The sequence below is a fragment of the Salmo salar genome, chromosome 17, assembly GCF_965601325.2.
Source record: "Salmo salar chromosome 17, fSalSal1, whole genome shotgun sequence".
NCBI lineage: Eukaryota > Metazoa > Chordata > Actinopteri > Salmoniformes > Salmonidae > Salmo > Salmo salar.
The window spans coordinates 52,509,860-52,534,639 of record NC_138307.1 but is presented as its reverse complement, the minus strand read 5'-3'; the positions used below and the strand labels follow the sequence as shown (position 1 = coordinate 52,534,639).

The following is a 24,780-nucleotide window of genomic DNA, read 5'->3' as shown; positions in this document are numbered from 1 at the left end:
TCTGCCCAGCTTTCTCCTCTCTCCGGTTGGTCTGTGTAGGAAATGGGTCTAGTCTCCTCTGTTTAGGATACCAGAAGGTTGTTTTTACAGTACCTTCTTAGTCTGGTCCGATGAGGTGCGAAAGCCATTTCTCCAAAAGCCAAGGTGTCTTCGTTGGATCCAGTGTCGTCAGATCAAGGAGCTGTGGTGAAGACCTGATGTGAAGGGATGACCAGGTACCGTGTCGTCTGTCTTTTACCTTGTCGTTATGTCTATCTGTGGGTTTGGCTTGGCAGGCTAGGGATAAGGGATAGTGATTATCCAAACGGCAGTTCCATGGCAGTTCTTCCATACAGTGCCAGCAATCTTTGTGGGCATCTTTGAGGCTGGCACTCAGCTGCCATAGCCAGCATTCTGACATTGCAACAACCTTTAGCCAAGGAGGTTCATTTAAGGACATGGGGAAAGGGATTGAAAAATGTTTGTGAGAAGATTGTTAAGATGGTACAAATCTCTCTGTGAAACAAATAAATGTCTGTAGAATGAAAGTTCTAAATGACTAAGTTCTAAATGACTATAAGTTCTAAATGACTGTAAGTTCAAAATGACTAAGACAAACAGCCATCTGTAAATCTGTTGTCACGTTCGTCGTAAAGATGGGACCAAGGCACAGCGGGAATGTGTATGCTCATCTTCTTTATTCAGATGAAAACCAAAATAAACACTTAAACAAAAACAACGACGAAAAAACAGTCCTGTAAGGCACACAGCTACACATGGAACAACTACCCACAAAAACCCATAGAAAAACATCCCTACTAGGACCTTCAATTAGAGGCAATGAGGAACAGCTGCCTCCAATTGAAGGTCAACCCAATAAACTAAACATAGAAATAGAAAAACTAGAACGAACATAGAAATATAGTAACAAAGAACATTAACCAAAAAAAACCGAAACACATAAAACAAACACCTCCTGCCACGCCCTGACCAAACTACAATAACATGCAACCCCTTTTACTGGTCAGGACGTGACATCTGTACAGTATATATGTTCTATACGCAGTACACTTCATACTGACAGTTATTGTCTGTTTCTTTGCTGAATGTTTCTCCTCCCCAGGAGAAAGGATGGGTTGGTACATCCAGAAGAGCAGGGGCTTTGTACTGCTGCTGTCCGCCCTCACCCTCTCTCTCCTGGGTGTCATCAGCTCCACTACCCTCCTACCTCCAACAACCTCCAGCCCTTCTCTTACACTTACTGCATCCTCTCCTCTCACCCACACTTCCACATCCCCCCAGCCCCAACGTCAAACTTCCTTCACCACCTTAACCCTTCCTCTCTCTCAGTCCTCGCCCACTACTCTCCCCTACGCCACCATCCCACTCCTCTCCAAAACCACTGTTCCTCCTCTTCCCAAAAGCTCCCATGCTACTCTACCTCATACCAACCATACCAAAACCAAAACTTTCCACCCTCGACTCCCCCATACTACACGCTTCCTCCAAAAACCCTCCCGCCCTCGTCTCCCCAAAACTTCCCTTCCTCCTCCTCTCTATATGACCAGTCCCCTCCCCAAAACTTCCCTTCCTCCTCTCTATATGACCAGTCCCCTCCCCAAAACTTCCCTTCCTCCTCCTCTCTATATGACCAGTCCCCTCCCCAAAACTTCCCTTCCTCCTCTCTATATGACCAGTCCCCTCCCCAAAACTTACCTTCCTCCTCCTCTCTATATGACCAGTCCCCTCCCCAAAACTTCCCGCCTGCGTCTCCCCAAAATCTCCCCCACTCATCTGCTCAAAACCCCCCATCCACTTCTCTCCAAAACATTCACCATTCCTGTCTCTCAGTCCTCGCCTGCTTCTCTCTCTTACACCACCACCACCAACATACTTCCCCTCTCCACAACAACTGTCCCTCCTTTCCCCAAAACCTCCCCTCCTCCTGTCCTCAATACCTTGCCTCCCCTAAAGAAAACCTACCGCCGTCCCCCCCCCAAAGCCTACCGCCCTCATCCCCCCGAAACCTACCACCCTCGTCTCCCCAAAACATCCCCTACTCTTCTCCCCGACACAGCCAGTCCCCTCCCAAAAACCTCCCTGACTCATCTCCCCAAAACCTCTCGCCCTTGTCTCCACAAAACCTCTCACCCTTGTCTCTCCAAAATCTCTCGGCCTCGTCTCCCCAAAACTACCTTCCCTCTCCTTCCCAAAACCTCCCCTGCTCCTACTCCCTATATGACCATTCCCCTACCCAAAACCTCTCCCAAAACCCCCAAAACTACCTTTCCTCATCTCCCCATAATTTCCCCCACTCGTCTTCCCAAAATACCCCACCTTCGTCTCCTCAAAATCACTGTGTCTCCTTTACCCAAAACCACTACCCCTTCTCTCTTTCAGTTCTCCTCTTCTCCTGTCCCCTACACTTCCTTCACAACCACTGTCCCTCCTCTTCCCGATACCTCCCATCACCTAACCAAAATATATCGCCGTCGTCTCCCCAAAATCTTCTCCACTCATCGCCCAAAAACCTCTCGGCCTCGTCTCGCCAAAACTACAACTCCTCATCTCCCGAAAACCACCCGCCCCCGTCCTCCCAAAACGACCATCCCTCCTCTCCCCCAAATCACCACCCCTCCTCTCTCTCAGTCCTCCCCCGTTCCTCTCCTCTATACTTCCTCCACCACCATCCCTCCCGTGTTCACAACCACTATCACACTCCTCCCCAAAACCTCCCCTCGTCCACCTCCTCATACCACCCCTCCCCTTCCCAAAACCTCCCGCCCTCGTCTCCCCAAAATGACCAACCCTCCCTTACTCAAAACCTCCCCTTCTCTTCCTCCTCCTCTCCCCCATACCACAAGTCCCTTCCCCAAAACTTCCCATCCACGTCCCAAAACTACCACTCCTCCTTCCTTTCAGGCCTTCACCCCTCCTCTCTCCAGAACTACTGTTCCTTCTCTTCCCAAAACAACAATCGCTCCTCTTCCCTCTACCACGCGTCCCTTACCCAAAACCTCCACTCCTCATCCGCCCAAAACCTCCCCCCATCCTCTCCCCCACACTGCTCCTCCTCTATTTGACCGTGAGCCCTTCATAGTGACCTGGAACATCCCAAAGCTGGTCTGTAACAGGTACAACATCTCCCTGGACACCTCCCCCTACAGAGGCGTGGCCACACCTGCCAAGGTAAGAAACAATACACACATTCCTCTTGGATAGCTGGTAACATGTTTGAAATTGAAGGATTCCATAAAAGTGTTTGACACATCAAACCTGAAACAATCATTTACTTCAATGTCCTAACAGGGATTTATTGCGAGAAGTACAAGACATAACTTTTTCCTAACAAAAACTTTGCTGTTTTTCCTTCCTCCCTGTTTCTAGGTGCCAGGTCAGTTCCTGTCTCTGTTCTATACTGACCGACTGGGGCTCTACCCCCACGTGGACCTGCCTTCCAGGCAGCAGTTCTACGGAGGCATCCCCCAGAGAGGAAACCTTAGGGCCAGTCTGGCCAAGGCCCGTGCTGACATCAACTACTACATCCCTTCCAAGTACTGATCTAGAATCAGCTCCAAAATCCTAACCTTAATTATTAACCATGAGGTTTCCCTTAGGCACAGATCGATGTTTAGCTCACCATGTTCAAACACTAACCTTAACCATTAAGGGAGAGTTGGGGACACAAAACTGACCTTAGATCAGTGCATAATAAGTCTTTAACTTTACTGCTCCACCTCCCTCCAGGACGGCCCGTGGCCTGGCTGTGATCGACTGGGAGGACTGGCGCCCCCTGTGGGCCAGGAACTGGGGCTCCAAGTGGATCTACAGGACCCTATCAGTGACCCATGCCCGCCAGAGGGACCGCTCACTCACAGCCCGGCGGGCCACGGCTACAGCCAAGAAGCAGTTCCAGGCAGCAGCCCACAGCTACATGGCAGAGACTCTGTCCTTGGGTAGCCGCCTCAGGCCCAACTACCAGTGGGGATTCTACCTGTTCCCCAACTGTTATAACCATGGATGGATGGAGCCAGGATACACAGGGAGATGTTCCAGGGAGGTGAGGGGGCAAAATGACGAGCTACTCTGGCTGTGGGAGGCTAGTTCTGCACTCTACCCCTCTATATACCTGCAGGTAAGAATGTTTTTTTGTTGTTGGGGGGGCAGGATATGCCTAATTCATAATCTAACATCTACCCCCAGATGTGTTTTGGTTTTGCCATCTCCTATGTAGTCTGTCAGGTTATACTAAAAGTGCTTCCTAGTTTGTAGTGCTTCCTAGTTTGTATAGGTAAGGTAAGGGAGACTAACTCGTATGGGGTTGTGCCTCTTTTAGGCGTCTCTAGGGGACAGGCATAGCGCCGCCCTCTTGGTGAGAAACCGAGTCCAGGAGGCGCTGAGGGTGTCTGCCCTGCCCGCCCGGCCCACCACCGCACCCGTCTACGTGTACACACGACCCGTCTTCATCGACCAGAACAGACGCTTCCTCAGCCAGGTGAGAAATATCTCCTTACAGAGGCTTTTGACCAATCCTAAATGAGTCTCTAGCCCCTACCCCCCCAGACACATGAAACAGGGTGATGGTGGGGATCTGAGGTTAGAGCAACGTTGTCATGAGGTGCAGTTACCTCTGTCATACCCCCTACCACAGTAATAATAACCCTTCTCTGCGTTAACTGTGTGATGTTCTCCAGGGGGACCTTGTCAGCACCATCGGGGAGAGTGCTGCTGTGGGGGCCTCAGGAGCCGTGCTGTGGGGGGCCAGTGCCGACTACGATGACAAGGTTAGGTGATACTCTAGCCCTGTTTATATCTGGTTGTGACATTTGTCCACATCTTGTCCACATTCTGATTGTGCCCACATTTTCAGACAGGTGTATGTAGACAATCAAAAGATGCATTGTGATCAGATCTTCCTCACCACCTCCAGAGGTGGTCAGGCACGCATTGTGTCTGGATATCTTACAAGTGTACATGGATCTGGACAGTGAAACCATTTAAATCATCCTTATTCTGCATTCTAAACTTTTTGACAGATGGCACCATTAACTTATGGCATCAATATGTATCTTAAAATAAATAAATATGCATACAGGGAGGGACCAGGAAGTCTGGTCACAATGCAGACAAATCATTGACAGGTGGCACCATTAACTTATCGCATCAATTTGTATCTTAAAATAAATAAATACACATACAGGGGGGACCAGGAAACCAGGAGGGACCAGGAAATTTGGTCACAATGCGGACACAATGGACGGATTTCAGTCACATGTTAATACATGTTAATACCAAAGCCTCACATAGTTCTGAAAATGTGGGTTAAATCAGCATGTAGACAATATCAGGACAAAGGACGCATACTAGAGCCAGGTATAAACAGGGCTTCTGACACACATACACACTCAAGATGATACTCCCCACTCACACTGAAAGCCAATACCACTGACATTTATAGGTTGCCATTTGAGACACAAATAAGCAACAAAACAATATGAAAACAGAAAAAAAGTATTCTCACCATGAATAGAATATTACCTTAAACTCCAGCATCTATGAATCCACTTGAACTTTCTTTTATGTATTGTTTCTTCTCTCCACCCTCCCTTCCCACAGGCGTCCTGTGAGGCTCACTAAGTGTACCTCACCACTACGCATGAACATGAAGAGTTTTCATTTCCTCCAACTTTCTCTCTCTCTCCCCACAGGCGTCCTGTGAGGCTCTTTCCTCGTACCTCACCACCACGCTCAACCCCTACGTCGCCAACGTGACAGCCGCCGCCCAGCTCTGCAGCGACTTCCTGTGCCAGGGGAACGGGCGCTGCGTCCGGAAGCACTATGAGTCGGACCACTACCTCCACCTGTCCTCAGGGAACTTCCGTATCCTCCGGGCCAGGGGCACGTACATGGTCCTGGGGACGCCCAGTCTGGCTGACCTGACTCTCTTCTCCAGAAGGTTCACCTGTCAGTGCTATGCAGGACGGACATGTGCCCCCAAGCTGCCCATACACCTGTCTAAAGCACTGGTGTTTAGACTGAAGCATCAGGGTCTATCCGACAAGACTAAGACACTGAATAAAGTGATAGCTGATATGGAACAATCAACCATTAAAGAGAACTTGAACAAACACTGAAACACCGATGGATGGATCATGAGTGTTGACCTGTGTAACTGGACGGTGTCCTGTGTAACATACACAAGGTGGCACAAGTCTCTTGTTTGACCTTTATAATAATACAATAATAATAATCAGAGGTAAGTGACGTCTCATGCAGATAATGGCTTCGGGTGAAATGTTGACTAAAAGGTTGTTGATTGAGGATAAGGACAAACTATAGTGTGTGCCATGTACAACCTGGGGGTTTCTGGTCGCTGTTTTCTCTGTGCCTTTATAAAGTTCACACTGCAGTAATGATGACGCTCCATACTGATTTACTTGTCTACTGATTTCATTCAGCAGGAAATAGATATGTTGCGACAGGAACAACGAAGAGTTTATTGCAAGTAGAGATGGTTAATCTGTGACAACATTTCTCCAGTAGTTATTTGTATATCATTTGAGTGTATATGTAAATAAAATGCGACTCTCTGTCTCAGTGAGTATTTACAGTGTCATTGGTTGTCTATTGCACTACTGACCCTCACGGTGTTGATGTTGTGAAGACAGGCACCTATTACAGCTGTTATTATGAATATTTTATTAATTGACATTGACAAGAGGTACTAATAGTTTCTTCTCCACTCATTGTGAACGACTGTAATGAAAGTAAATGGCCAAAAGTGTAATATGAGATTTTCCTTGCCCTGCCCTAATAATAATAAACCTTGTGTTTGTGGATGACTCCTGCCTTACTTTGGAGTTGGTCTTCACCCCTTCTTGAAACTCGAGGGGGGGGGGGGGGGGGGGGGACCACGGTAGAGCCCAAAGCCTTATTAAGCATTAAAGTAGATTACTGTAGATATTTGGAATTTAAGCGTTAGCCTAAAGAATGACCTTGAATTTTAGCCAGACTTCTGAAGTTAGGCCCACAACCCTATTAAGAGTTTGAGCGTTTGCGAGTGTTATAACTGGAAACAGAGAAGTGATACCTCAGAGAACCAGTGAAGCAGTGAACAGCAACACTAAATGCCGTGTTAGTATCAGTGTTTTACTGTTGTAACAAATAGAGGAAGTCTGCAGGGAGATAATGAGTCCAGAAGGAGAAGTGAATGATGGGAGTCATCCGGCCAATTAGATAAGCCAATGTTGTCCCTAGATGTTTATGGCCAATCAGATAGGCTGGTGGTGCTGTGTCGCTGGGTATCAGATATATGAGAACATAAATAACAGGTCCCTACATGTACAATACAGCTCTTCTTACCTTACCCCTCCAACCTCGCTGAATGGTCTCCTTGACAACTTTCCATGGGTAGCCTAGTCTAAACACACACACACACACACACACACACACACACACACACACACACACACACACACACACACACACACACACACACACACACACACACACACAACAACAAACAGTGCAGGTGGAAAAACCAGATTCATCATCTCTGCCTCTCACGCAGACTCAATCTGACACCAGACACAGATAAGAGTAATTTAGTATCTCTTGATCCACTCACAGAGCAGTGTTGACTTTATATATTTGAGGTGCGGTTTCCTGTAAAGGTCAGGCATTTTGTTTTTATGACATTGTGCAGCTTTCTAAGGAAGCTGATCTGAGAGAAACACAGACAACCTGTAAATACAAGCAATTTAGTGAGAGCCCAATGTCAATCAAGACAACATGAACATGAACTGGGCCAACCTTGGCGATTCAACATGGAATTCTTTGAGATTTAAGTAATGTACAGTATGCAGGTTACACTATTTCCATCCAGTGATTGATTCAATTCAATTCCACCATGGGCATACTGTATTAAGAATACTTTCGGCTCTCTTCATTTACAACCTAAAATAAACATGGTTTTACTTCCTCATTGTGAGCCATGTAGTACATGATTGTAGTGTATTATACAGTTGATCATTGATTTCCAAACCTCACATTTTAAAAGAAACATTATCATATAGTTAAGATAACAACTTTACCAGGGACAGGAGATTCTCCGCGACCACATAACCAGGAAAGAAACTCCTGGTCATATTCACCATGAATAATCTTATTTTGCATTGCTCACAACAAAAGCCCACCATTTTGAAATGACAAACCAAAAGGAAAATAATTCTGATATTTCAGTCAGTCCAGTGTCAGTCTCCAGAAGACTGGAAGGTATTGTTTGTTCGCGCAGGACAGGGAAACTCCTACGGCATGAAACATTCAGTCCATATTCATAACCATCTGACAAAAATCAACATGTGTAAAAGTTTCAATATTTTAATAACATATGTTAGAAGATATTTTTCCCTGGACTAGTATTACTCATCAGTATTACCAGCTTTCAGTTACCTCCAACCTTCGTTTCACGGAATCCCCAGGACTGACGAAGGCAGGCGGTAAAATGTATTAAAAACATGCTAAAGAATCATAAAATCAGTAAAAGAGCAAAAACTATACGTTTCAAAACGTACTTTCCAAAGAGTATAATGTTGGAACAGGTCGCTAAGTCACAGTGACAGGTATCCACACATACTGTATGTGTGTAGCCCCTCAAATAGAACATGAGACTTTACAGTGTGGTACAATGGCAAACAAGGAAATAAAACAGGCAGAAAGATCTATGCCAAAGGGCAAAGGGCTCTATACATGGATGTTGATCCCAGACCAGGATTCAAATACTATTTTGAAATCATTTCAAATACTTTATCTAGGCTTGATTGAGCTTTCCTGGCGTGGAACCAATAGAAAAGCTGCAAACATTCAAACCCCAAACCCCGTCCATCTCGCACTCCAGGCAGGTTAAAACAAACAGTGAAAGTGTCTGAAAGATTTCAAGTAGTATCTGAACCCAGGTCTGTTGACTCCTGATATTGGCCACTCCAGATCAACCTATAGAGTGTAAACCATAAAAAGCTGAGGTCAGGTAAAAGCTAAAGTTAAGTAAACAAGCCTGGGGCTGGGATGTCTCTATGTAAAGAACGGAGAAGATTAAAGCTGATCCTCAGGGTCTGTCTGATTGGCACACACTGCCTGTTTACATGACCCAGATTAAGTCTATAGTTGTAGACTAGAAAGCACTATCAATTCCCCATTGAGCTTCCTTTTTTAGTTCAGCCAGGACTAGGGGGAAACTGGCCCACAGTGTAGTTCAGATTGTCTTTAGTTCAGCTGTCTGTAGGTTTACTTAGAAAGGCACTCCAACACAGTAAGGTTAAGGTTTGGTTCAGAAAAAGATTCACAGTGAGATGAATTCGGTCCACCACCTGTTCTATTCTGTTCGATTACATCTCATGCCACATACATTTTGAACTTTTTAGAACCTATTTTATTTCCAAATATCATGCATTTTTTGAAGGTGATAAGATTTAAGCAATTAAGTGGTCATGAATGCAGCCATGCAGAAATTAGTTCAAAGCATGCTCTGGGATTGAAGAGACCAACCCAGTCAAACGGTGCCACCATGCATATGGCTGACTTTGTCAATATAGTTTAGGAAATAATTCACAGCTCTAAAATGCGCAAGCAAGTGAAGTGTAAAATGTCAAATATTATTGTTTCACCTACATCAAAGTTATAAATTGCAGTTGTCATCACCGCAGAAGGCGTCTGTGTGTCATCACATGACAGGCAAGGCATGTCTGTGCTTTTAGGCTTCCTGTCACAAACTGATAGGCTATTTGTTAGAATCACTGATAAAAGATGCTGTCTAAACAGCATCATCAATTCCACATTTCCACAGGGGAAATACACACTATTTAAGTCCGGGTACACCACTGATAGTCTTAAATGTCCTCTTCTTTATTTGTATTAGTATCAATAGTCCCTAAATCAAATGTGACCTAGGCCTATAATACAGTTTTTTTCCTGGACGCATGGCAGACGTTGATGCCAGCGCCCTGCCCTGAGTGCCCTCAATCCTCGTCTTTGGCACACACTACCACGCGCAGCAGAACGTTGGACAGAATATCCTGGTAGAGACTGATGCAGACCCATCCGGGCAGGTAGAGGAGCGTGATCAGGCCCATGAAGTTGAATGGATAGTGGGAATAGTCCCATGAGCATGCGTTGTACTGCCGCAGCGCCAGCCCCCAACAGAACTCCCAGGTGTAGATGAAGCAGATATAGATGGGGAGCCGCCTCCAGGTGCTCCAGCCCCGTCTGAAGTGCAAATGCAGGTAGAGTTTCTCTACCACGAAGCTGCAGCTTCCGTACATCAGGAAGGACCACAGGGACGTGTGGCCGCTCATGGTCCGGTCCGATTTCTCCACAAGGTTGAATATCGAGGTAAAAATTATCTCGTCCAGAAAGCCATGCATTCCAAAGAAGAGGAATCGCACAACATCGGGCAGACCGTTATTAGGCAGCGGCTCCAGGGTGCGCTTTTCCGGGGTAGACATGGTCCGTTTCCCGGGGCATTGGTAGCGCAGCCGCGCAAGCCCCTTGTGGAATACTTGGGTGAAGTACAGGGCCAGTAGGTAGTGAACTACGAGATGAGTGGCAGAGACTATTCTAACGTGCTCGGTCAGCGTGTTTATATTCCCAATCAGAATCTGCAACCCGATGTACACAGAGGGATAGAAAACAAGGTGGAAAACTGCTGTGCGTCCTTGAAAGCACTTCTTTTGCGAATATATTTTTTCCAGCAAGAAATGGGTCACCGAGTGCATGATGTAGAGGTACGGGGAGGAAAAGCCGAACAGTTTGGGGTCGCTGTCAGTCAAAAGCCCTTGTACCGACGACAGAAGGATATCCAAAGTGATACCGTGCATCCCATAGAAATAAATCCGCAACCATTGTGGTAGCTCTGTCATTGATTCGCCCGCGTCCCCTAACTCGCTGGATGGATCTCTCTGCCGGGGCTTCATCGCTGCTCCCAGACTGCCACTTCCCTGTCCTGCCTGGCTCCGCGGGCTCTCTCTCCGACAGTTGGCCATGGTTGATCTCTCTCTCTCCTCGGAGAGAATCAGAGAGCAGCTCTTGTTCTTTGTTCCTGGCACATTCTGTACTTTTAATGGAGCTGCCGCGGTGTCGTTAGCGGCTTTGCACCTGACAGCGCCTGAGCCACAGCAAAGATGTTCTATTATATTGATAAGATAGTCGAGTGACCGCTTTAACAACAGAAATACATGTCCTCAAAGATGGAAGGCAGGTGGGAGGAGGCGAGATCAGATGGGACCATTCTAGCCAACGAGAGGGCAGATACGCTTGTGAACAACAGGCACAAAAGTCAAATACAGTAGGGCTACAGTATGAAGATAGACAGAAACTGCTTCTCCGATAGAAATCCCAGATCACGCTTGTAGGTAATGTCATATTCCTTGCTAGATACAACGTTGAGGTTTCAAGCAAGGAATATGACACTGTTATAAAAGCTATACCTAGTGGGATAAATTCTTTACTTCAGAATAATGTATATTTTGGAAAAACTCCTTTTATAAGCGATATCCAGGTGAATGGCATAGGTTTACTAGATAAGAAATGTAACAATCGTTTATTAAGGGATATTTTCTACATGAAGTCTATTCCCTCTGCGATATTTTGTTGGGCTTCATCGTTTGATGCAAACTGGCGCCGTGCTTGGCTCACACCACACACATTTATGGTGACCAATAAAGTAAAGGAGGTCTCCTTTAAGATTATCCATAGATTCTACCCGTGTAATAGCTTGATTTCTAAATATATACCTGATGTTACCAGTGAATACAGTTTTTGTGAACTAGAAACCGAATCTATTGAACACTTATTCTGTTATTGTTTCCATAGTGAAGTGTTCTGGACTGATGTAAAACTATATCTTGGCAACAAAATGCATACAACCATTGAAATATCTAAATTGGACATATTATTTTACTACACTGATTCCACAATTGAACGTGAGTATGTCATAAATCTCTTTCTTTTATTCGGAATTTTTTTTATACACAAATCAAAATCTGATTTGGAAAACTATTTAGAATCATTAAAACGTATACAAAACAAAATGTCTTAAAAATGTATTCGCTATGTCTGTATTTGAATTGATATAATCTGGATTTGTATTTTAAAAAAAATAATATATATATATATATATATATATATATATTCCTTATTTCTTTGTGTAATCGCTCTGGCTGTTCTGTTTTTTTGTGTTTTGTATGTTACTGTTTAATAAAAAATAAAATAAATGAAATAATGGCTAAACTCAGGCGCAAAAACATGTCATCTGGTCAATTGGTCGTTTCGCGCCGAACTGCGCATGTGCAAATCAAAGTCACTCCTTCGATATAAAGTTTATGATAAAAATTTAAATGTGTCAGTTTGTCACTTTCACAAGGTTGGAGTAATGACATGTTCAACTACTTGAATCTAGGTTGTGCCTTTAGACTTATTTATTTAAATGAACAACTAAAGAAACATTTCACTTCTCTCATTGACTTCACAAACAACAAACCATGGCCTGGTCTGTTGGGTCTGTTTCAAAGCATTCCCACCTCTGGCTTTCGAAACTCTGCGATAAAGTATTATTATTTTTTATTTTTTGCCGAAATTTCACGTCTGTCCACTTATATCAGTGCATTTGTAAGAACAACCTAACCATTATAAAACATATATTTGACCAAATAAGCCTCATGTAGAAAATGTCCAATTACATTTTCTGTTGACCAAATTTGACACTCTCTCGTTGACTGCCATACAAACATTTCTCACTTATTTTCATGGACACATTTTGGGCGGAGTAAACCCTCTCGCTTCGCCTCTTCCTCTCTCTCCGCAGCCAGAAGAGGAGAAGAATTGAGCGCGGCGGAGGGGGCGTGACAGGAGAGAAAAAACGCAAGGTCCGCATCTGACGCTGATAAACTATACAGTTGGGAGTAGTGACCTAACATCCCGCTGGTTTAACGGTCATGTAGCCATCTGAAATGTCAAACAAACATCTGTCATCGATTTATAATGGCATGCTAGCCTATATTATGAATTGGTAATTTGATTACTTTTTGGCTCCAGAGTGGGGCAGTGGTCTATGGCACAGCATCTCAGTGTAAAAGCTGACACTACAGTCCCTGGTTCAAATCCAGGTTGAATCACATCCGGCTGTGATTGGGAGTCCCATAAGGCGGTGCACAATTGGCCTAGCGTCGTCTAAGTTTGGCCGGGGAATTTGTTTTTAACTGACTTGCCTAGTTAAATAAAGGTTAAATAAAAATAAAAACATAATTGAGTAATGTAATCTCCCAGTAGCTCTAGGTCTGTAGGCCTGGCATAATGGCTTAATTAATATCAGGAATGGGCAAAAATTACCAAAAAGAATGACAAAATACCATAAAGATCAACTAATCAAAGTGAACCACAAAATACTTGTATTTTGTATTTTAAAATACAGAAATACATTTGTAAGTAGCCGGCCTGAACAGCAACAACATTCTCAGTAACGATTACAGAAATGTTTTACTTGCTATGACTGTGATATGTTCTTGTTTATCTTCCTTAGTTGAATGCACTGGATAAGAGTGTCTGCTAAATTGCCTAAATGTATATGTGAAAATGAACCAAAATGAACTGCAAAGCACACTGGGTATTATTATTGGCCTTGTTTCGAGCCGGAACTCATTAGAATAATACTGCCAATGCTTTGCAAATGTACATTTGCTTTGCAAATGTAAATTTTGTGCACACAATTGCTTACATCCCTCCTTTACATTTCTCCTTTGCCAAGATAATCCATCCACTTGACAAGTGTGCCATATTGAGAAGCTGATTAAACAGCATGATCAATACACAGGTGCACTTCGTTCTGGGGACAGTAAAAGGCCACTCTAAATTGTGCAGTTTTGTCACACAAGTTAATGCCACAGATGTCTCAAGTTTTGAGGGAGCGTGTAATTCATATTCATTCATCTTTGCTACGTTGTTTTAGAGAATTTGGCTTTACGTCCTAATGGCCTGACAACCGCAGGCCACGTGTATGGAGTCGTGTGGGCGAGCGGTTTGCTGATGTCAACGTTGTGAACCGAGTGTCCCATGGAGGCGGTGGGGTTATGGTATGGGCAGGCATAAGCTACAGATAAAGAACACAATTGCATTTTATCAATGGCAATTTGAATGTACAGAGATACCGTGATTAGATCCTGAGAACCTTTGTCGTGCCATTCATCCACCGCCATCACCTCATGTTTCAGCGTAATAACACATGTTGTAAGAACCTGTACACAATTCCTGGAAGCTGAAAATGCCTCAGTTCTTCCATGGCATGCATACTCACCAGACATGTCACCCATTGAGCATGTTTGGGCTGCCCTGGATCGACTTGTGTGACAGCGTGTTCCAGTTCCCGCCAATATCCAGCAACTTCACACAGCCATTGAAGAGGAGTGAGACAACATTCCACAGGACACAATCAACAGCCTGAATAACTCTATGTGAAGGAGACGTATCGCGCTGCATGAGGCAAATGGTGGTCACACCAGATACTGACTGGTTTTCTGATCCTTTTTTTAAGGGATCTGTGACCAACAGAAGTATTATTCAATCATGTGAAATCCATTAAGTAGGGCCTAATTAATTTATTTCTATTGACAGATTTCCTTATTATGAACAGTAACTCAGTGACATTTTTTAAATTGTTGCATGTTGACTTTATATTTATGTTCAGTATATATTTACTTTATTTAGCAGACACTCTTATCCCACCATAGTGCCATCAGACTTCTGATACCAATGCAAGGTGAAAAGGGGGGAGGGGGGGAATTGCGAACCACAATTAAAAAATGGTATAGAAAAGTATTTTGTATTTTGAAAATACAAATTACAGTTCTGGAAGGTATCTTGTCACAAATACATTGGAGTGTAGTTGAGCCCAGTGGAATACAAATGACGAAATACTCAGAAGTTGTTGAAATACATATATCAAATACATGTAACAGAAGTACTGTCCATCTCTGGGGTGAATGAGTGCACACTTCAGGGAGAAGGGGCATGTCGGAAGTGGGCAAAATAAGTCCAGTTAACTGCAATGTGTCTGTTTGGCCACAGTATGGTGCTGATGAGTTTGCTTCGAATAGCTTCTGCCCCCTAATAAGGTGATGATGTTCTGGTCGGGTTGACTTGCCGGAGTGTCATCATGTAGTCAAAAGTGAGTGGTTCAGCGGCTGGAGTGCAGACGAGAGGGTTAGTTGGACCATGTGGGTTTAGTTGGCACTGTCTGATAGGACACAGACAGAGACACAAGATGGTTTGTTTGTAAAAGAGATAGCTGGGATAAAACAGAGTGTGGACTGTGGTCAACAGAGATTAGACACACACACACACACACACACACACACACACACACACACACACACACACACACACACACACACACACACACACACACACACACTCTCTCTCTCTGTCACTATTATTGTATCAATTGGGAATCTGCCTTCTCTACTGTTACCAGTAGGTGGCGTCAGTGTAACATATTATATCTGGTGGCCTGGGCAGGGCCCTGTCTTCTCTACAGCTCCGTCATCAATTCATTGATATATCAAACCTGATACTGTTACACCTATACTCTTTATAGACTATGACAAATAATGTCTCATTACCGTCATTACTATTCTTCAACATGAGTCAATGTGTGCTGGGGACAAAAACATGGGGTCAGGTTAATTCGACCTGTCTTCCATTTTTTTCACGACAGTGAATCTTTTTGACTGCAGATATATTAGGATGTATATATATTAGGTGCATAATATTGTAACCTCATTACCATTCCATTTTCTCAGCCTCTCTGTCTCTATAACCTGATCAAAGGGACGTGAATGGGCCGATGTTATATTGCTACGTGATGCTTGACTAATATTTCTGATGTCCCTACAGGATATTGAGTCTTAATATGAATCTAACCAGGTCTCAGGCATGCACTTTCAATGAGACTCTCTGAAATGTAATTTTAGATCCCATTTCCTCCAATTTGAGCTGTTATTCGTTGGTCTAGCCGAGCGCCTAGCTTTGTCCCTCAGGCACAGAGGGGATGGGCTGAGGGAGGTGTGTGTCTGTGTGTGTGTGTGTCTGTGGTGTGTGTGTTTGTGCGTGCGTCAAGTGTACGGTGTGTGTGTGCATGTCTGTGTAGCAAGAGCGAGGGGAGTGGGAGGGTGGACGCTTCCTTTTAGAGAATAGAATTCCTGATAGGAAGCAGCAGAATTCCCGAGTGTGGATTCCAAGTCTTGTTTACAGTTCAGAGCTCATTAGGAATTCTGCTCACCTCCGGGGGCTTAGAGGGCCAGGTCACAGTAACACAACACTCTGCAGTAACCCTGCCTCACCCCTACTCACCCACTCCTCACCTCACCCCCTCCTCACTGAAACACAACTCTTACACTGCCTCATCCCTCCTCACCCACTTCTCACCTCACCCCCTCCTCACTGAAACACAACTCTTACACTGCCTCACCCCTACTCACCCACTCCTCACCTCACCCCCTCCTCACTGAAACGCAAATCTTACACTACCTCATCCTTCTACTTCTCCATCCTCTCCCTCCTCCCAGAAAAACAACACACTGCTTCACCCCCTTCTCACTTTACCTTCCTCCCTTCTCCTCCTTCCCCCTCCCTCCTCACCATCTCTCTCTTCCCCCTGAATACCTGATCATGCCAAACGGTCCTCGTCAGGCCATTAGCACTATTCCTCTGCTCTCTATCTGTCTACCACTAATTAGCCTTGTGCCCTCTCCATCTCCCTCTATCTCCCTCCAGTTAGCTAGCCCTCTGCCCTCTCTCCTCACTCTGTCCTCAGTCTCTTTATGTATCCCTTTGTCTAGACAGGCAGAGCAGGACTGGAGGACGAGACTGTTTGCTGCTCACCCCAGAGGTCACCCCAGAGGTCGCAGACACTGAGACAGACTTCCTGTGGGCTGAGTCTGTCTCTGCATTCTGATTCCCTACATCCATAACATCCCCTCTATTCCTGTGCACTGCACTGTGTCACTCCCCCTGGGGAGTAGGAGGTATGCCACTAGCCTAGACTCTTGATAGGTCAGAGGGTGGGTCCACCATCTTATTGACACTTATCCAGTCCTCTCAGATCTTTGAGGGCGCGTCAGTAAGGAAGGAAGGGAGGCGAGGTAGATAAATGGAACATCCTCTATTTTTGTTTATTCATTCAGGGGATCTCTGACAGGTGATGCGGGTCAGAGGCGTTGCTGTGGGATACAGTTTCTCTATGAGTGTGTGTCATCCTGGCTCTGGCGGGCAGGGGCGTACTATTAGTCCCGTAGTGATATGGTTCTGGATCATCAACCAAGCACACCACACACACACACACACACACACACACACACACACACACACACACACACACACACACACACACACACACACACACACACACACACACACACACACACACACACACACACACACACACACACACACACACACACACAAGATAATGTCCTGTCTGGTATAGTGTAGGCAGCTGATGGGTTGTAGTGAAGGAAGTCGCTCCATGCTAATATGTGTCATGCCATGAACAAGAAGAGCAGCTGTTGCTGGCTGTGATGTTTACCTTTAACCCTTATTAGTGAGCGCTGCTCTGCTCTTGGCGCTGAGGCTTTATGGCTCACTCTATGGCTGCTAGCAAACTAACACGTGTGCTACTTTGCTGTGCTTTAGTTCGAGTCTTCATGTTGAGTTACTGTGATGTGAAACAAACGACCACCCAGTATTCAGTCAGTGTCAGTGTAGAGATGCAGCAGTCTGATGATAGAGAATAGAGATGTCTAGCAGAGATGCTGTTTCTTATAATAGAGATGTAGATAGAGATGTGTCTCTGCTCTCAACAGTTAAGAAAATAAAATACATACTCCTAATGAGCTCCTAGGGCATTCTGACTACAAAAGCAGAGTGATTGCTCGTGTGTGTGTGTGTATGCGTGCGTGTATGTGTATTTCATCTCCTGTGCGTGTTTGTTTTTTTGTAAAAAACAGCACATGGGTAGGTAAGAGGTTCCGGAAAGGCTACACTCACATTCAGCCGGTTGTTGGTTTCCCAAGATGAACTTTCACTCTGTGAAAAATAGAATACATTAGCTACACCGTACAACTCCCTTATGGAGCTACAGTACAGTACATCTTGTTAGTGGAGCTGCCAGACATTTCCCTAGCAGGGCCACTGTGCATGTCTCTGTTCATGTTTAAATGTCTCTGTTCATGTTTATTTATTTTTATTTATTTCACCTTTATTTAACCAGGTAGGCAAGTTGAGAACAAGTTTTCATTTACAATTGCGACCTGGCCAAGATAAAGCAAAGCAGTTCGACAACATAAAAAAACACAGAGTTACACATGGAGTAAAACAACATACAATCAATGAATGCAGTAGAAAAAAAAAAAATATAAAAAAATAAAATAAAAATAAGACTATATACAATGTGAGCAAATGATGTGAGATAAGGGAGGTAAAGGCAAAAAAATGCCATGGTGGCAAAGTAAATAAAGTATAGCAAGAAAAACACTGGAATGGTAGATTTGTAGTTTGAAGAAAGTTCAGAGATAAAATATAAATAATATGGTGCAAAGGAGCAAAATAAATAAAATAAATAAATACAGTAGGGGAAGAGGTAGTAGTTTGGGCTAAATTATAGACGGGCTATGTACAGGTGCAGTGATCTGTGAGCTGCTCTGACAGCTGGTGCTTAAAGCTAGTGAGGGAGATAAGTGTTTCCAGTTTCAGAGATTTTTGTAGTTCGTTCCAGTCATTGGCAGCAGAGAACTGGAAGGAGAGACGACCAAAGGAGGAGTTGGCTTTAGGGGTGACCAGAGAGATATACCTGCTGGAGCGCGTGCTACAGGTGGGTGCTGCTATGGTGACCAGTGAGCGGAGATAAGGGGGGACTTTACCTAGCAGGGTCTTGTAGATGACCTGGAGCCAATGTGTTTGGCGACGATTATGAAGCGAAGGCCAGCCAACGAGAGCGTACAGGTCGCAGTGGTGGGTAGTATATGGGGCTTTGGTGACAAAACGGATGGCACTGTGATAGACTGCATCCAGCTTGTTGAGTAGGGTATTGGAAGCTATTTTGTAAATGACATCGGCGAAGTCGAGGATTGGTAGGATGGTCAGTTTTACGAGGGTATGTTTGGCAGCATGAGTGAAGGATGCTTTGTTGCGAAATAGGAAGCCAATTCGAGATTTCACTTTGGATTGGAGATGATTGATGTGAGTCTGGAAGGAGAGTTTACAGTCTAACCAGACACCTAGGTATTTGTAGTTGTCCACAAATTCTAAGTTAGAACCGTCCAGAGAAGTGATGCTGGACAGGCGGGCAGGTGCAGGCAGCGATCGGTTGAAGAGCATGCATTTAGTTTTACTTGTGTTTAGGAGCAGTTGGAGACCACGGAAGGAGAGTTGAATGGCATTGAAGCTCGTCTGGAGGGTTGTTAACACAGTGTCCAAAGAAGGGCCAGAAGTGTACAGAATGGTGTCGTCTGCGTAGAGGTGGATCAGAGATTCACCAGCAGCAAGAGCGACATCATTTATGTATACAGAGAAAAGAGTTGGCCCAAGAATTGAACCCTGTGGTACCCCCATAGAGACTGCCAGAGGACCAGACAGTAGGCCCTCCGATTTGACACACTGAACTCTGTCAGAGAAGTAGTTGGTGAACCAGGCGACGCAATCGTTTGAGAAACCAAGGCTACTGAGTCTGCCGATGAGGATGTGGTGATTAACAGAGTCAAAAGCTTTGGCCAGGTCAATGAATACGGCAGCACAGTATTGTTTCTTATCGATGGCGGTTACGATGTCGTTTAGGACCTTGAGCGTGGTTGAGGTGCACCCATGACCAGCTCTGAAACCAGATTGCATAGCGGAGAGGGTGCGGTGGGATTCGAAATGGTCGGTAATCTGTTTGTTGACTTGGCTTTCGAAGACCTTAGAAAGGCAGGGTAGGATGGATATAGGTCTGTAGCAATTTGGGTCAAGAGTGTCACCTCCTTTGAAGAGGGGGATGACAGCAGCTGCTTTCCAATCTATGGGAATCTCAGATGACACGAAAGAGACGTTGAACAGGCTAGTAATAGGGGTTGCAATAATTTCGGCAGATAATTTTAGAAAGAAAGGGTCCAGATTGTCAAGCCCAGCTGATTTGTAGGGGTCTAGATTTTGCAGCTCTTTCAGAACATCAGCTGAATGGATTTGGGAGAAGGAGAAATGGGGGAGGCTTGGGCGAGTAGCTGTGGGGGGTGCAGTGCTGTTGAATGCAGTAGGGGTAGTTAGGTGGAAAGCATGGCCAGCCGTAGAAAAATGCTTATTGAAATTCTCAATTATAGTGGGCTTATCGGTGGTGACAGAGTTTCCTATCCTCAGTGCAGTGGGCAGTTGGGAGGAGGTGTTCTTATTCTCCATGGACTTTACAATGTCCCAGAACTTTTTAGAGTTGGAGTTGCACGAAGCGAATTTCTGTTTGAAAAGGCTAGCCTTGGCGTTTCTAACTGCCTGTGTGTATTGGTTTCTAACTTCCCTAAAAAGTTGCATATCGCGGGGGCAGTTCGATGCTAATGCAGAACGCCACAGGATATTTTTGTGTTGGTTAAGGGCAGTCAGGTCTGGGGAGAACCAAGGGCTATACCTGTTCCTGGTTCTAAATTTCTTGAAAGGGGCATGCTTATTTAAGATGGAGAGGAAGGCATTTAAAAAAAATAACCAGGCATCCTCTACTGACGGGATGAGGTCAATATCCTTCCAGGATACCAGGGCCAGGTCGAATAGAAAGGCTTGCTCGTTGAAATGTTTCAGGGAGCGTTTGACAGTGATGAGTGGAGGTCGTTTGACCGCTGACCCATTACGGGTACAGGCAATGAGGCAGTGATCGCTGAGATCTTGGTTGAAAACAGCAGAGGTGTATTTAGAGGGCACGTTGGTTAGGATGATATCTATGAGGGTGCCAGTGTTTGCGGCTTTGGGGTTGTACCTGGTGGGTTCATTAATAATTTGTGTGAGATTGAGGGCATCAAGCTTGGATTGTAGGATGGCTGGGGTGTTAAGCATGTCCCAGTTTAGGTCACCTAGTAGCACGAGCTCTGAAGATAGATGGAGGGCAATCAGTTCACATATGGTGTCCAGAGCACAACTAGGGGCCGAGGGGGGTCTATAGCAGGCGGCAACGGTGAGAGACTTGTTTTTGGAGAGGTGGATTTTTAAAAGTAGAAGTTCAAATTGTTTGGGTACAGACCTGGATAGCAGGACAGAACTCTGCAGGCTATCTCTGCAGTAGATTGCAACACCGCCCCCTTTGGTCGTTCTATCTTGTCTGAAAACGTTGTAGTTAGGGATGAAGATTTAAATGTTTAAATGTCTCTGTTCATGTTTAAATGTCTCTGTTCATGTTTAAATGTCTCTGTTCATGTCTAAATGTCTCTGTTGATGTTTAAATGTCTCTGTTCATGTTTAAATATCTCTGTTCATGTTTAAAGCATGTACGCTATGAGTACAAAACATTAGGAACACCGGCTATTTCCATCACATAGACTGACCAGGTGAATCCAGGTGAAAGCTATGATCCCTTATTGATGTCACTTGTTAAATCCACTTCAATCTCTGTAGATGAAGGGGAGAAGATAGGTTAAAGAAGGATTTTTAAGCCTTGAGACAATTGAGACATGTATTGTGTGTGTATACCATTCAGAGGGTGAATGGGCAAGACAAAATATTTACGTGCCTTGGAACGGGGTACGGTAGTAGGTGCCAGGCACACCGGTTTAAGTGTGTCAAGAACTGCAATGCTGCTGGGTTTTTCACGCTGAAAAGTTCACCGTGTGTATCAAGAATTGTCCACCACCCGAAAGACATCCAGCCAACTTGACACAACTGTGGGAAGCATTGGAGTCAACATGGGCCAGCAACCCTGTGGAATGCTTTCAAACACCTTGTAAAGTCCATGTGCCGATGAATTGAGGCTGTTCTGAGGGCAAAAGTGGGTGAAACTCAATATTAGGAAGGTGTTCTTAATGTTTTGTACACTCAGTGTATATTTCATATGTATTGCCTTTGTATTCCAAGCAGCCCTCACTAAGCCAGAGGATATCTCTATCATCAGGTATAGTCTTCCTGTCAGAGGCTATAGAGGATAACAGGGAGGTCAGTCACTGTGTTAAAGGATAACCCCACACACTATTTTGATATTTGTTTCATTCGTCCATTGTTGTCATAGTCCCAAAATGTTTTGCATGTCAGCAATGAAGTTTTCAAGATATGCAACTTTCATAATACAGAAATCATCCCCGTGTGATGCATTTTGCATGATATGATGCTGCGTTTTGCATCGTATGATGCAAAATGGATCATAAAGGGGATGATTTTAAGTTCTCAGGATAAGTTCTGTTGTTCTGCCCCTGAACAAGGCCATTAACCCACTGTTCCTAGGCCGTCATTGTAAATAAGAATTTGTTCTTAACTGACTTGCCTAGTTAAATAAAGGTTACTTTTTTTTTAAAGACCCAGATGCAGACAGCTAGAGTCACAGATGTTTATTGACCCAAACAGGGGGCAGGCAAAAGACAGGTCAAAGGCAGGCAGTGGGCCGTAATCCAGGGCAGAGTCAATAAGGTACAGAACAGCAGGCAGGCTCGGGGCCAGGACAGGCAGAGGTTTATACACTGGTCAGAGTCAGGCAGGTACAGAACGGCAGGCAGACTCGGGGTCAGGGTAGGCAGAATGGTCAGAACCGGGGTAACTGGGAAACAGAATTTGAGAAAGCAGAGAGATAGGAAAACACGCTGGTAAGACCTGACGAGACAAGATGAACTGGCAACAGACAAACAGAGAACACAGGTATAAATACACTGGGGATAATAAGGAAGATGGGCGACACCTGGAGGGGTGGTGGAGACAACCACAAAGACAGGTGAAACAGATCAGGGTGTGACAGATTTCTGTATTTTGAAAGTTATATATCTTGAAAACTTGATTGCTGACAAGCAAAACATTTTGGGAATGTGTCAACTATGGACTAATGAAAAAAATGTTTTTGTGTGGAACTTTCTCTTTTAAGGACATCATTACCAACTGGCTTACTGATGGTTGGGGGTGGGTAGGAGGACTATTAGTGAGTGGTATTGAGTTACACCTTCACTGGGAATGGGATGTGATCCCCCATTAGTCATCAAACGATCCATCGGCTGTACAGGCACTTAGAGAGAGTATAGGAAAGACAGACAAGCTGAGCAGCTGGCGAGATGAATAGTGTATTTGCCAGGCACTATGTACAACTAATATTGCACCAGATTGAGCTACACAGCCAATTTCCATATTCAGTCAACATGTTATTTACTTTGAGTAATGATACGATTATATGGCATCAAGGGTTCATTAATTGCACCTTTGAAAGTGAACTACATACGCTCTTCTTTGAATCATAACTTACATGTTATTGAATGTTATTGAATGAATGTACTGTAGGATTGCTTTAAGAGCTCTCAAGCACACAGAAGTAGTAGGATGGAGCTCATTACTATGGACAACACATCATAATACTGACATCTCAGCACACTAGAGACTGGAGCATATAGAGAGAGAGATAGAAAGAGAGGCAGGGAGAGAGAGAGAGAGTGAGAGAGAGAGAGAGAGTGTGAGAGAGAGAGAGAGAGCGAGAGAGAGAGAGAGAGAGAGAGAGAGAGAGAGAGAGAGAGAGAGAGAGAGACAAGAGCAGGGAGAGTTTCATTACATCTATGAAAATGGAACAGTGGAGCTGACAGCCCAGTGGTGCTCCTTCACGTCACTGTTCCCCGGTCAGGTGGAAGAGATGGGTTGTACTCATTAGGCGTCAAACAGACTGAAACAGTGAGTAACTACCAGGACTTGTGCAATAAGAAATGCTTGTATTTGATATGTTTGCTATGTGTGCCTTAATGAGTACAGCAGGTAATAACACGTTAACAACACCAGTAATAGAGTAACCAGCCATAAGAGGCTGAGGTTTTCTTCATCGGATACTGAAGGCCAGTTACTGGGGGAAGTAGGTAGAGCTGCAGAGAGCTGCAGCCTCTGTGTGTAACCATCTATTCTATAAACCCCCACATGTCTGTTTATGCAAACTGAACTCCTGCTTCTGAAGGCTTTCTCCTTGAGACCCCGAATCACACACACAAACACATGGATGCATCACGCACGCACGAATGCACAGACACACACACACGCACGCACGCACGCACGTGCGCATGCACGACACACACACACACACACCCTGCTGTGTTTTAAGCTCTTTCCAGCGAGGTGTCAGGGGAGTGTAAGGCCAAGTGTCAGCCATTAGATCCCATCCACCATCAGACAAGCATCAGATGTCTGTCTGTCAAAGAGGAGAAAAGGACCAGGGAAGGACATCAGCTGGTACACAGGGATGAAATGATAAAACAGAAGATTAAACAGTATGTCTCTCCTCTGACGCTGCCCTGCTTTCTCTCCTCTCTCTGAATGCAGCAAATGCCCACAGCAATGTTCACCATAAAAACAATCAAAATTGGATGAAAACCATCAATAAACAATAAATTAGATGGATATAATGCATGTTGTGTGTGTGCCTGCGTTCGTATGTGTGTGTGTGTCTGTGTGTGTATAATCTGTGTATCAGCAGCACTGTGAGTCTGCAGTGTTCAGTGTTCTGAGGAGAGAGTGTGAGAGATGTTTCTTTAATCCAGTGCTGCAGCCTCTGGCCTACTCTTTCTCCTCTCCTCGGCCTCATCC

The 24,780-nt window shown here is 44.7% G+C and overlaps 2 protein-coding genes across 2 annotated transcripts; one reads left to right on the top strand and one right to left on the bottom strand.

Moving 5' to 3' along the window:
• Window positions 1–2,778: 2,778 nt before the first annotated feature.
• On the top strand, window positions 2,779–6,583 carry LOC106576126 (hyaluronidase PH-20-like). The gene is made up of 6 exons (XM_014153032.3): window positions 2,779–3,168; window positions 3,367–3,533; window positions 3,727–4,114; window positions 4,316–4,474; window positions 4,674–4,763; window positions 5,688–6,583. The coding sequence occupies exons 1-6, from the start codon at window positions 2,779–2,781 to the stop codon at window positions 6,111–6,113; spliced, it is 1,620 nt and encodes a 539-aa protein (XP_014008507.1). The 3' UTR covers window positions 6,114–6,583.
• A 1,142-nt stretch (window positions 6,584–7,725) lies between these two features.
• On the bottom strand, window positions 7,726–11,211 carry LOC106576109 (transmembrane protein 229A). The gene has a single exon (XM_014152996.2). The coding sequence runs from the start codon at window positions 11,013–11,015 to the stop codon at window positions 9,993–9,995; it is 1,023 nt and encodes a 340-aa protein (XP_014008471.1). The 5' UTR covers window positions 11,016–11,211; the 3' UTR covers window positions 7,726–9,992.
• Between the last annotated feature and the right edge of the window lie 13,569 nt (window positions 11,212–24,780).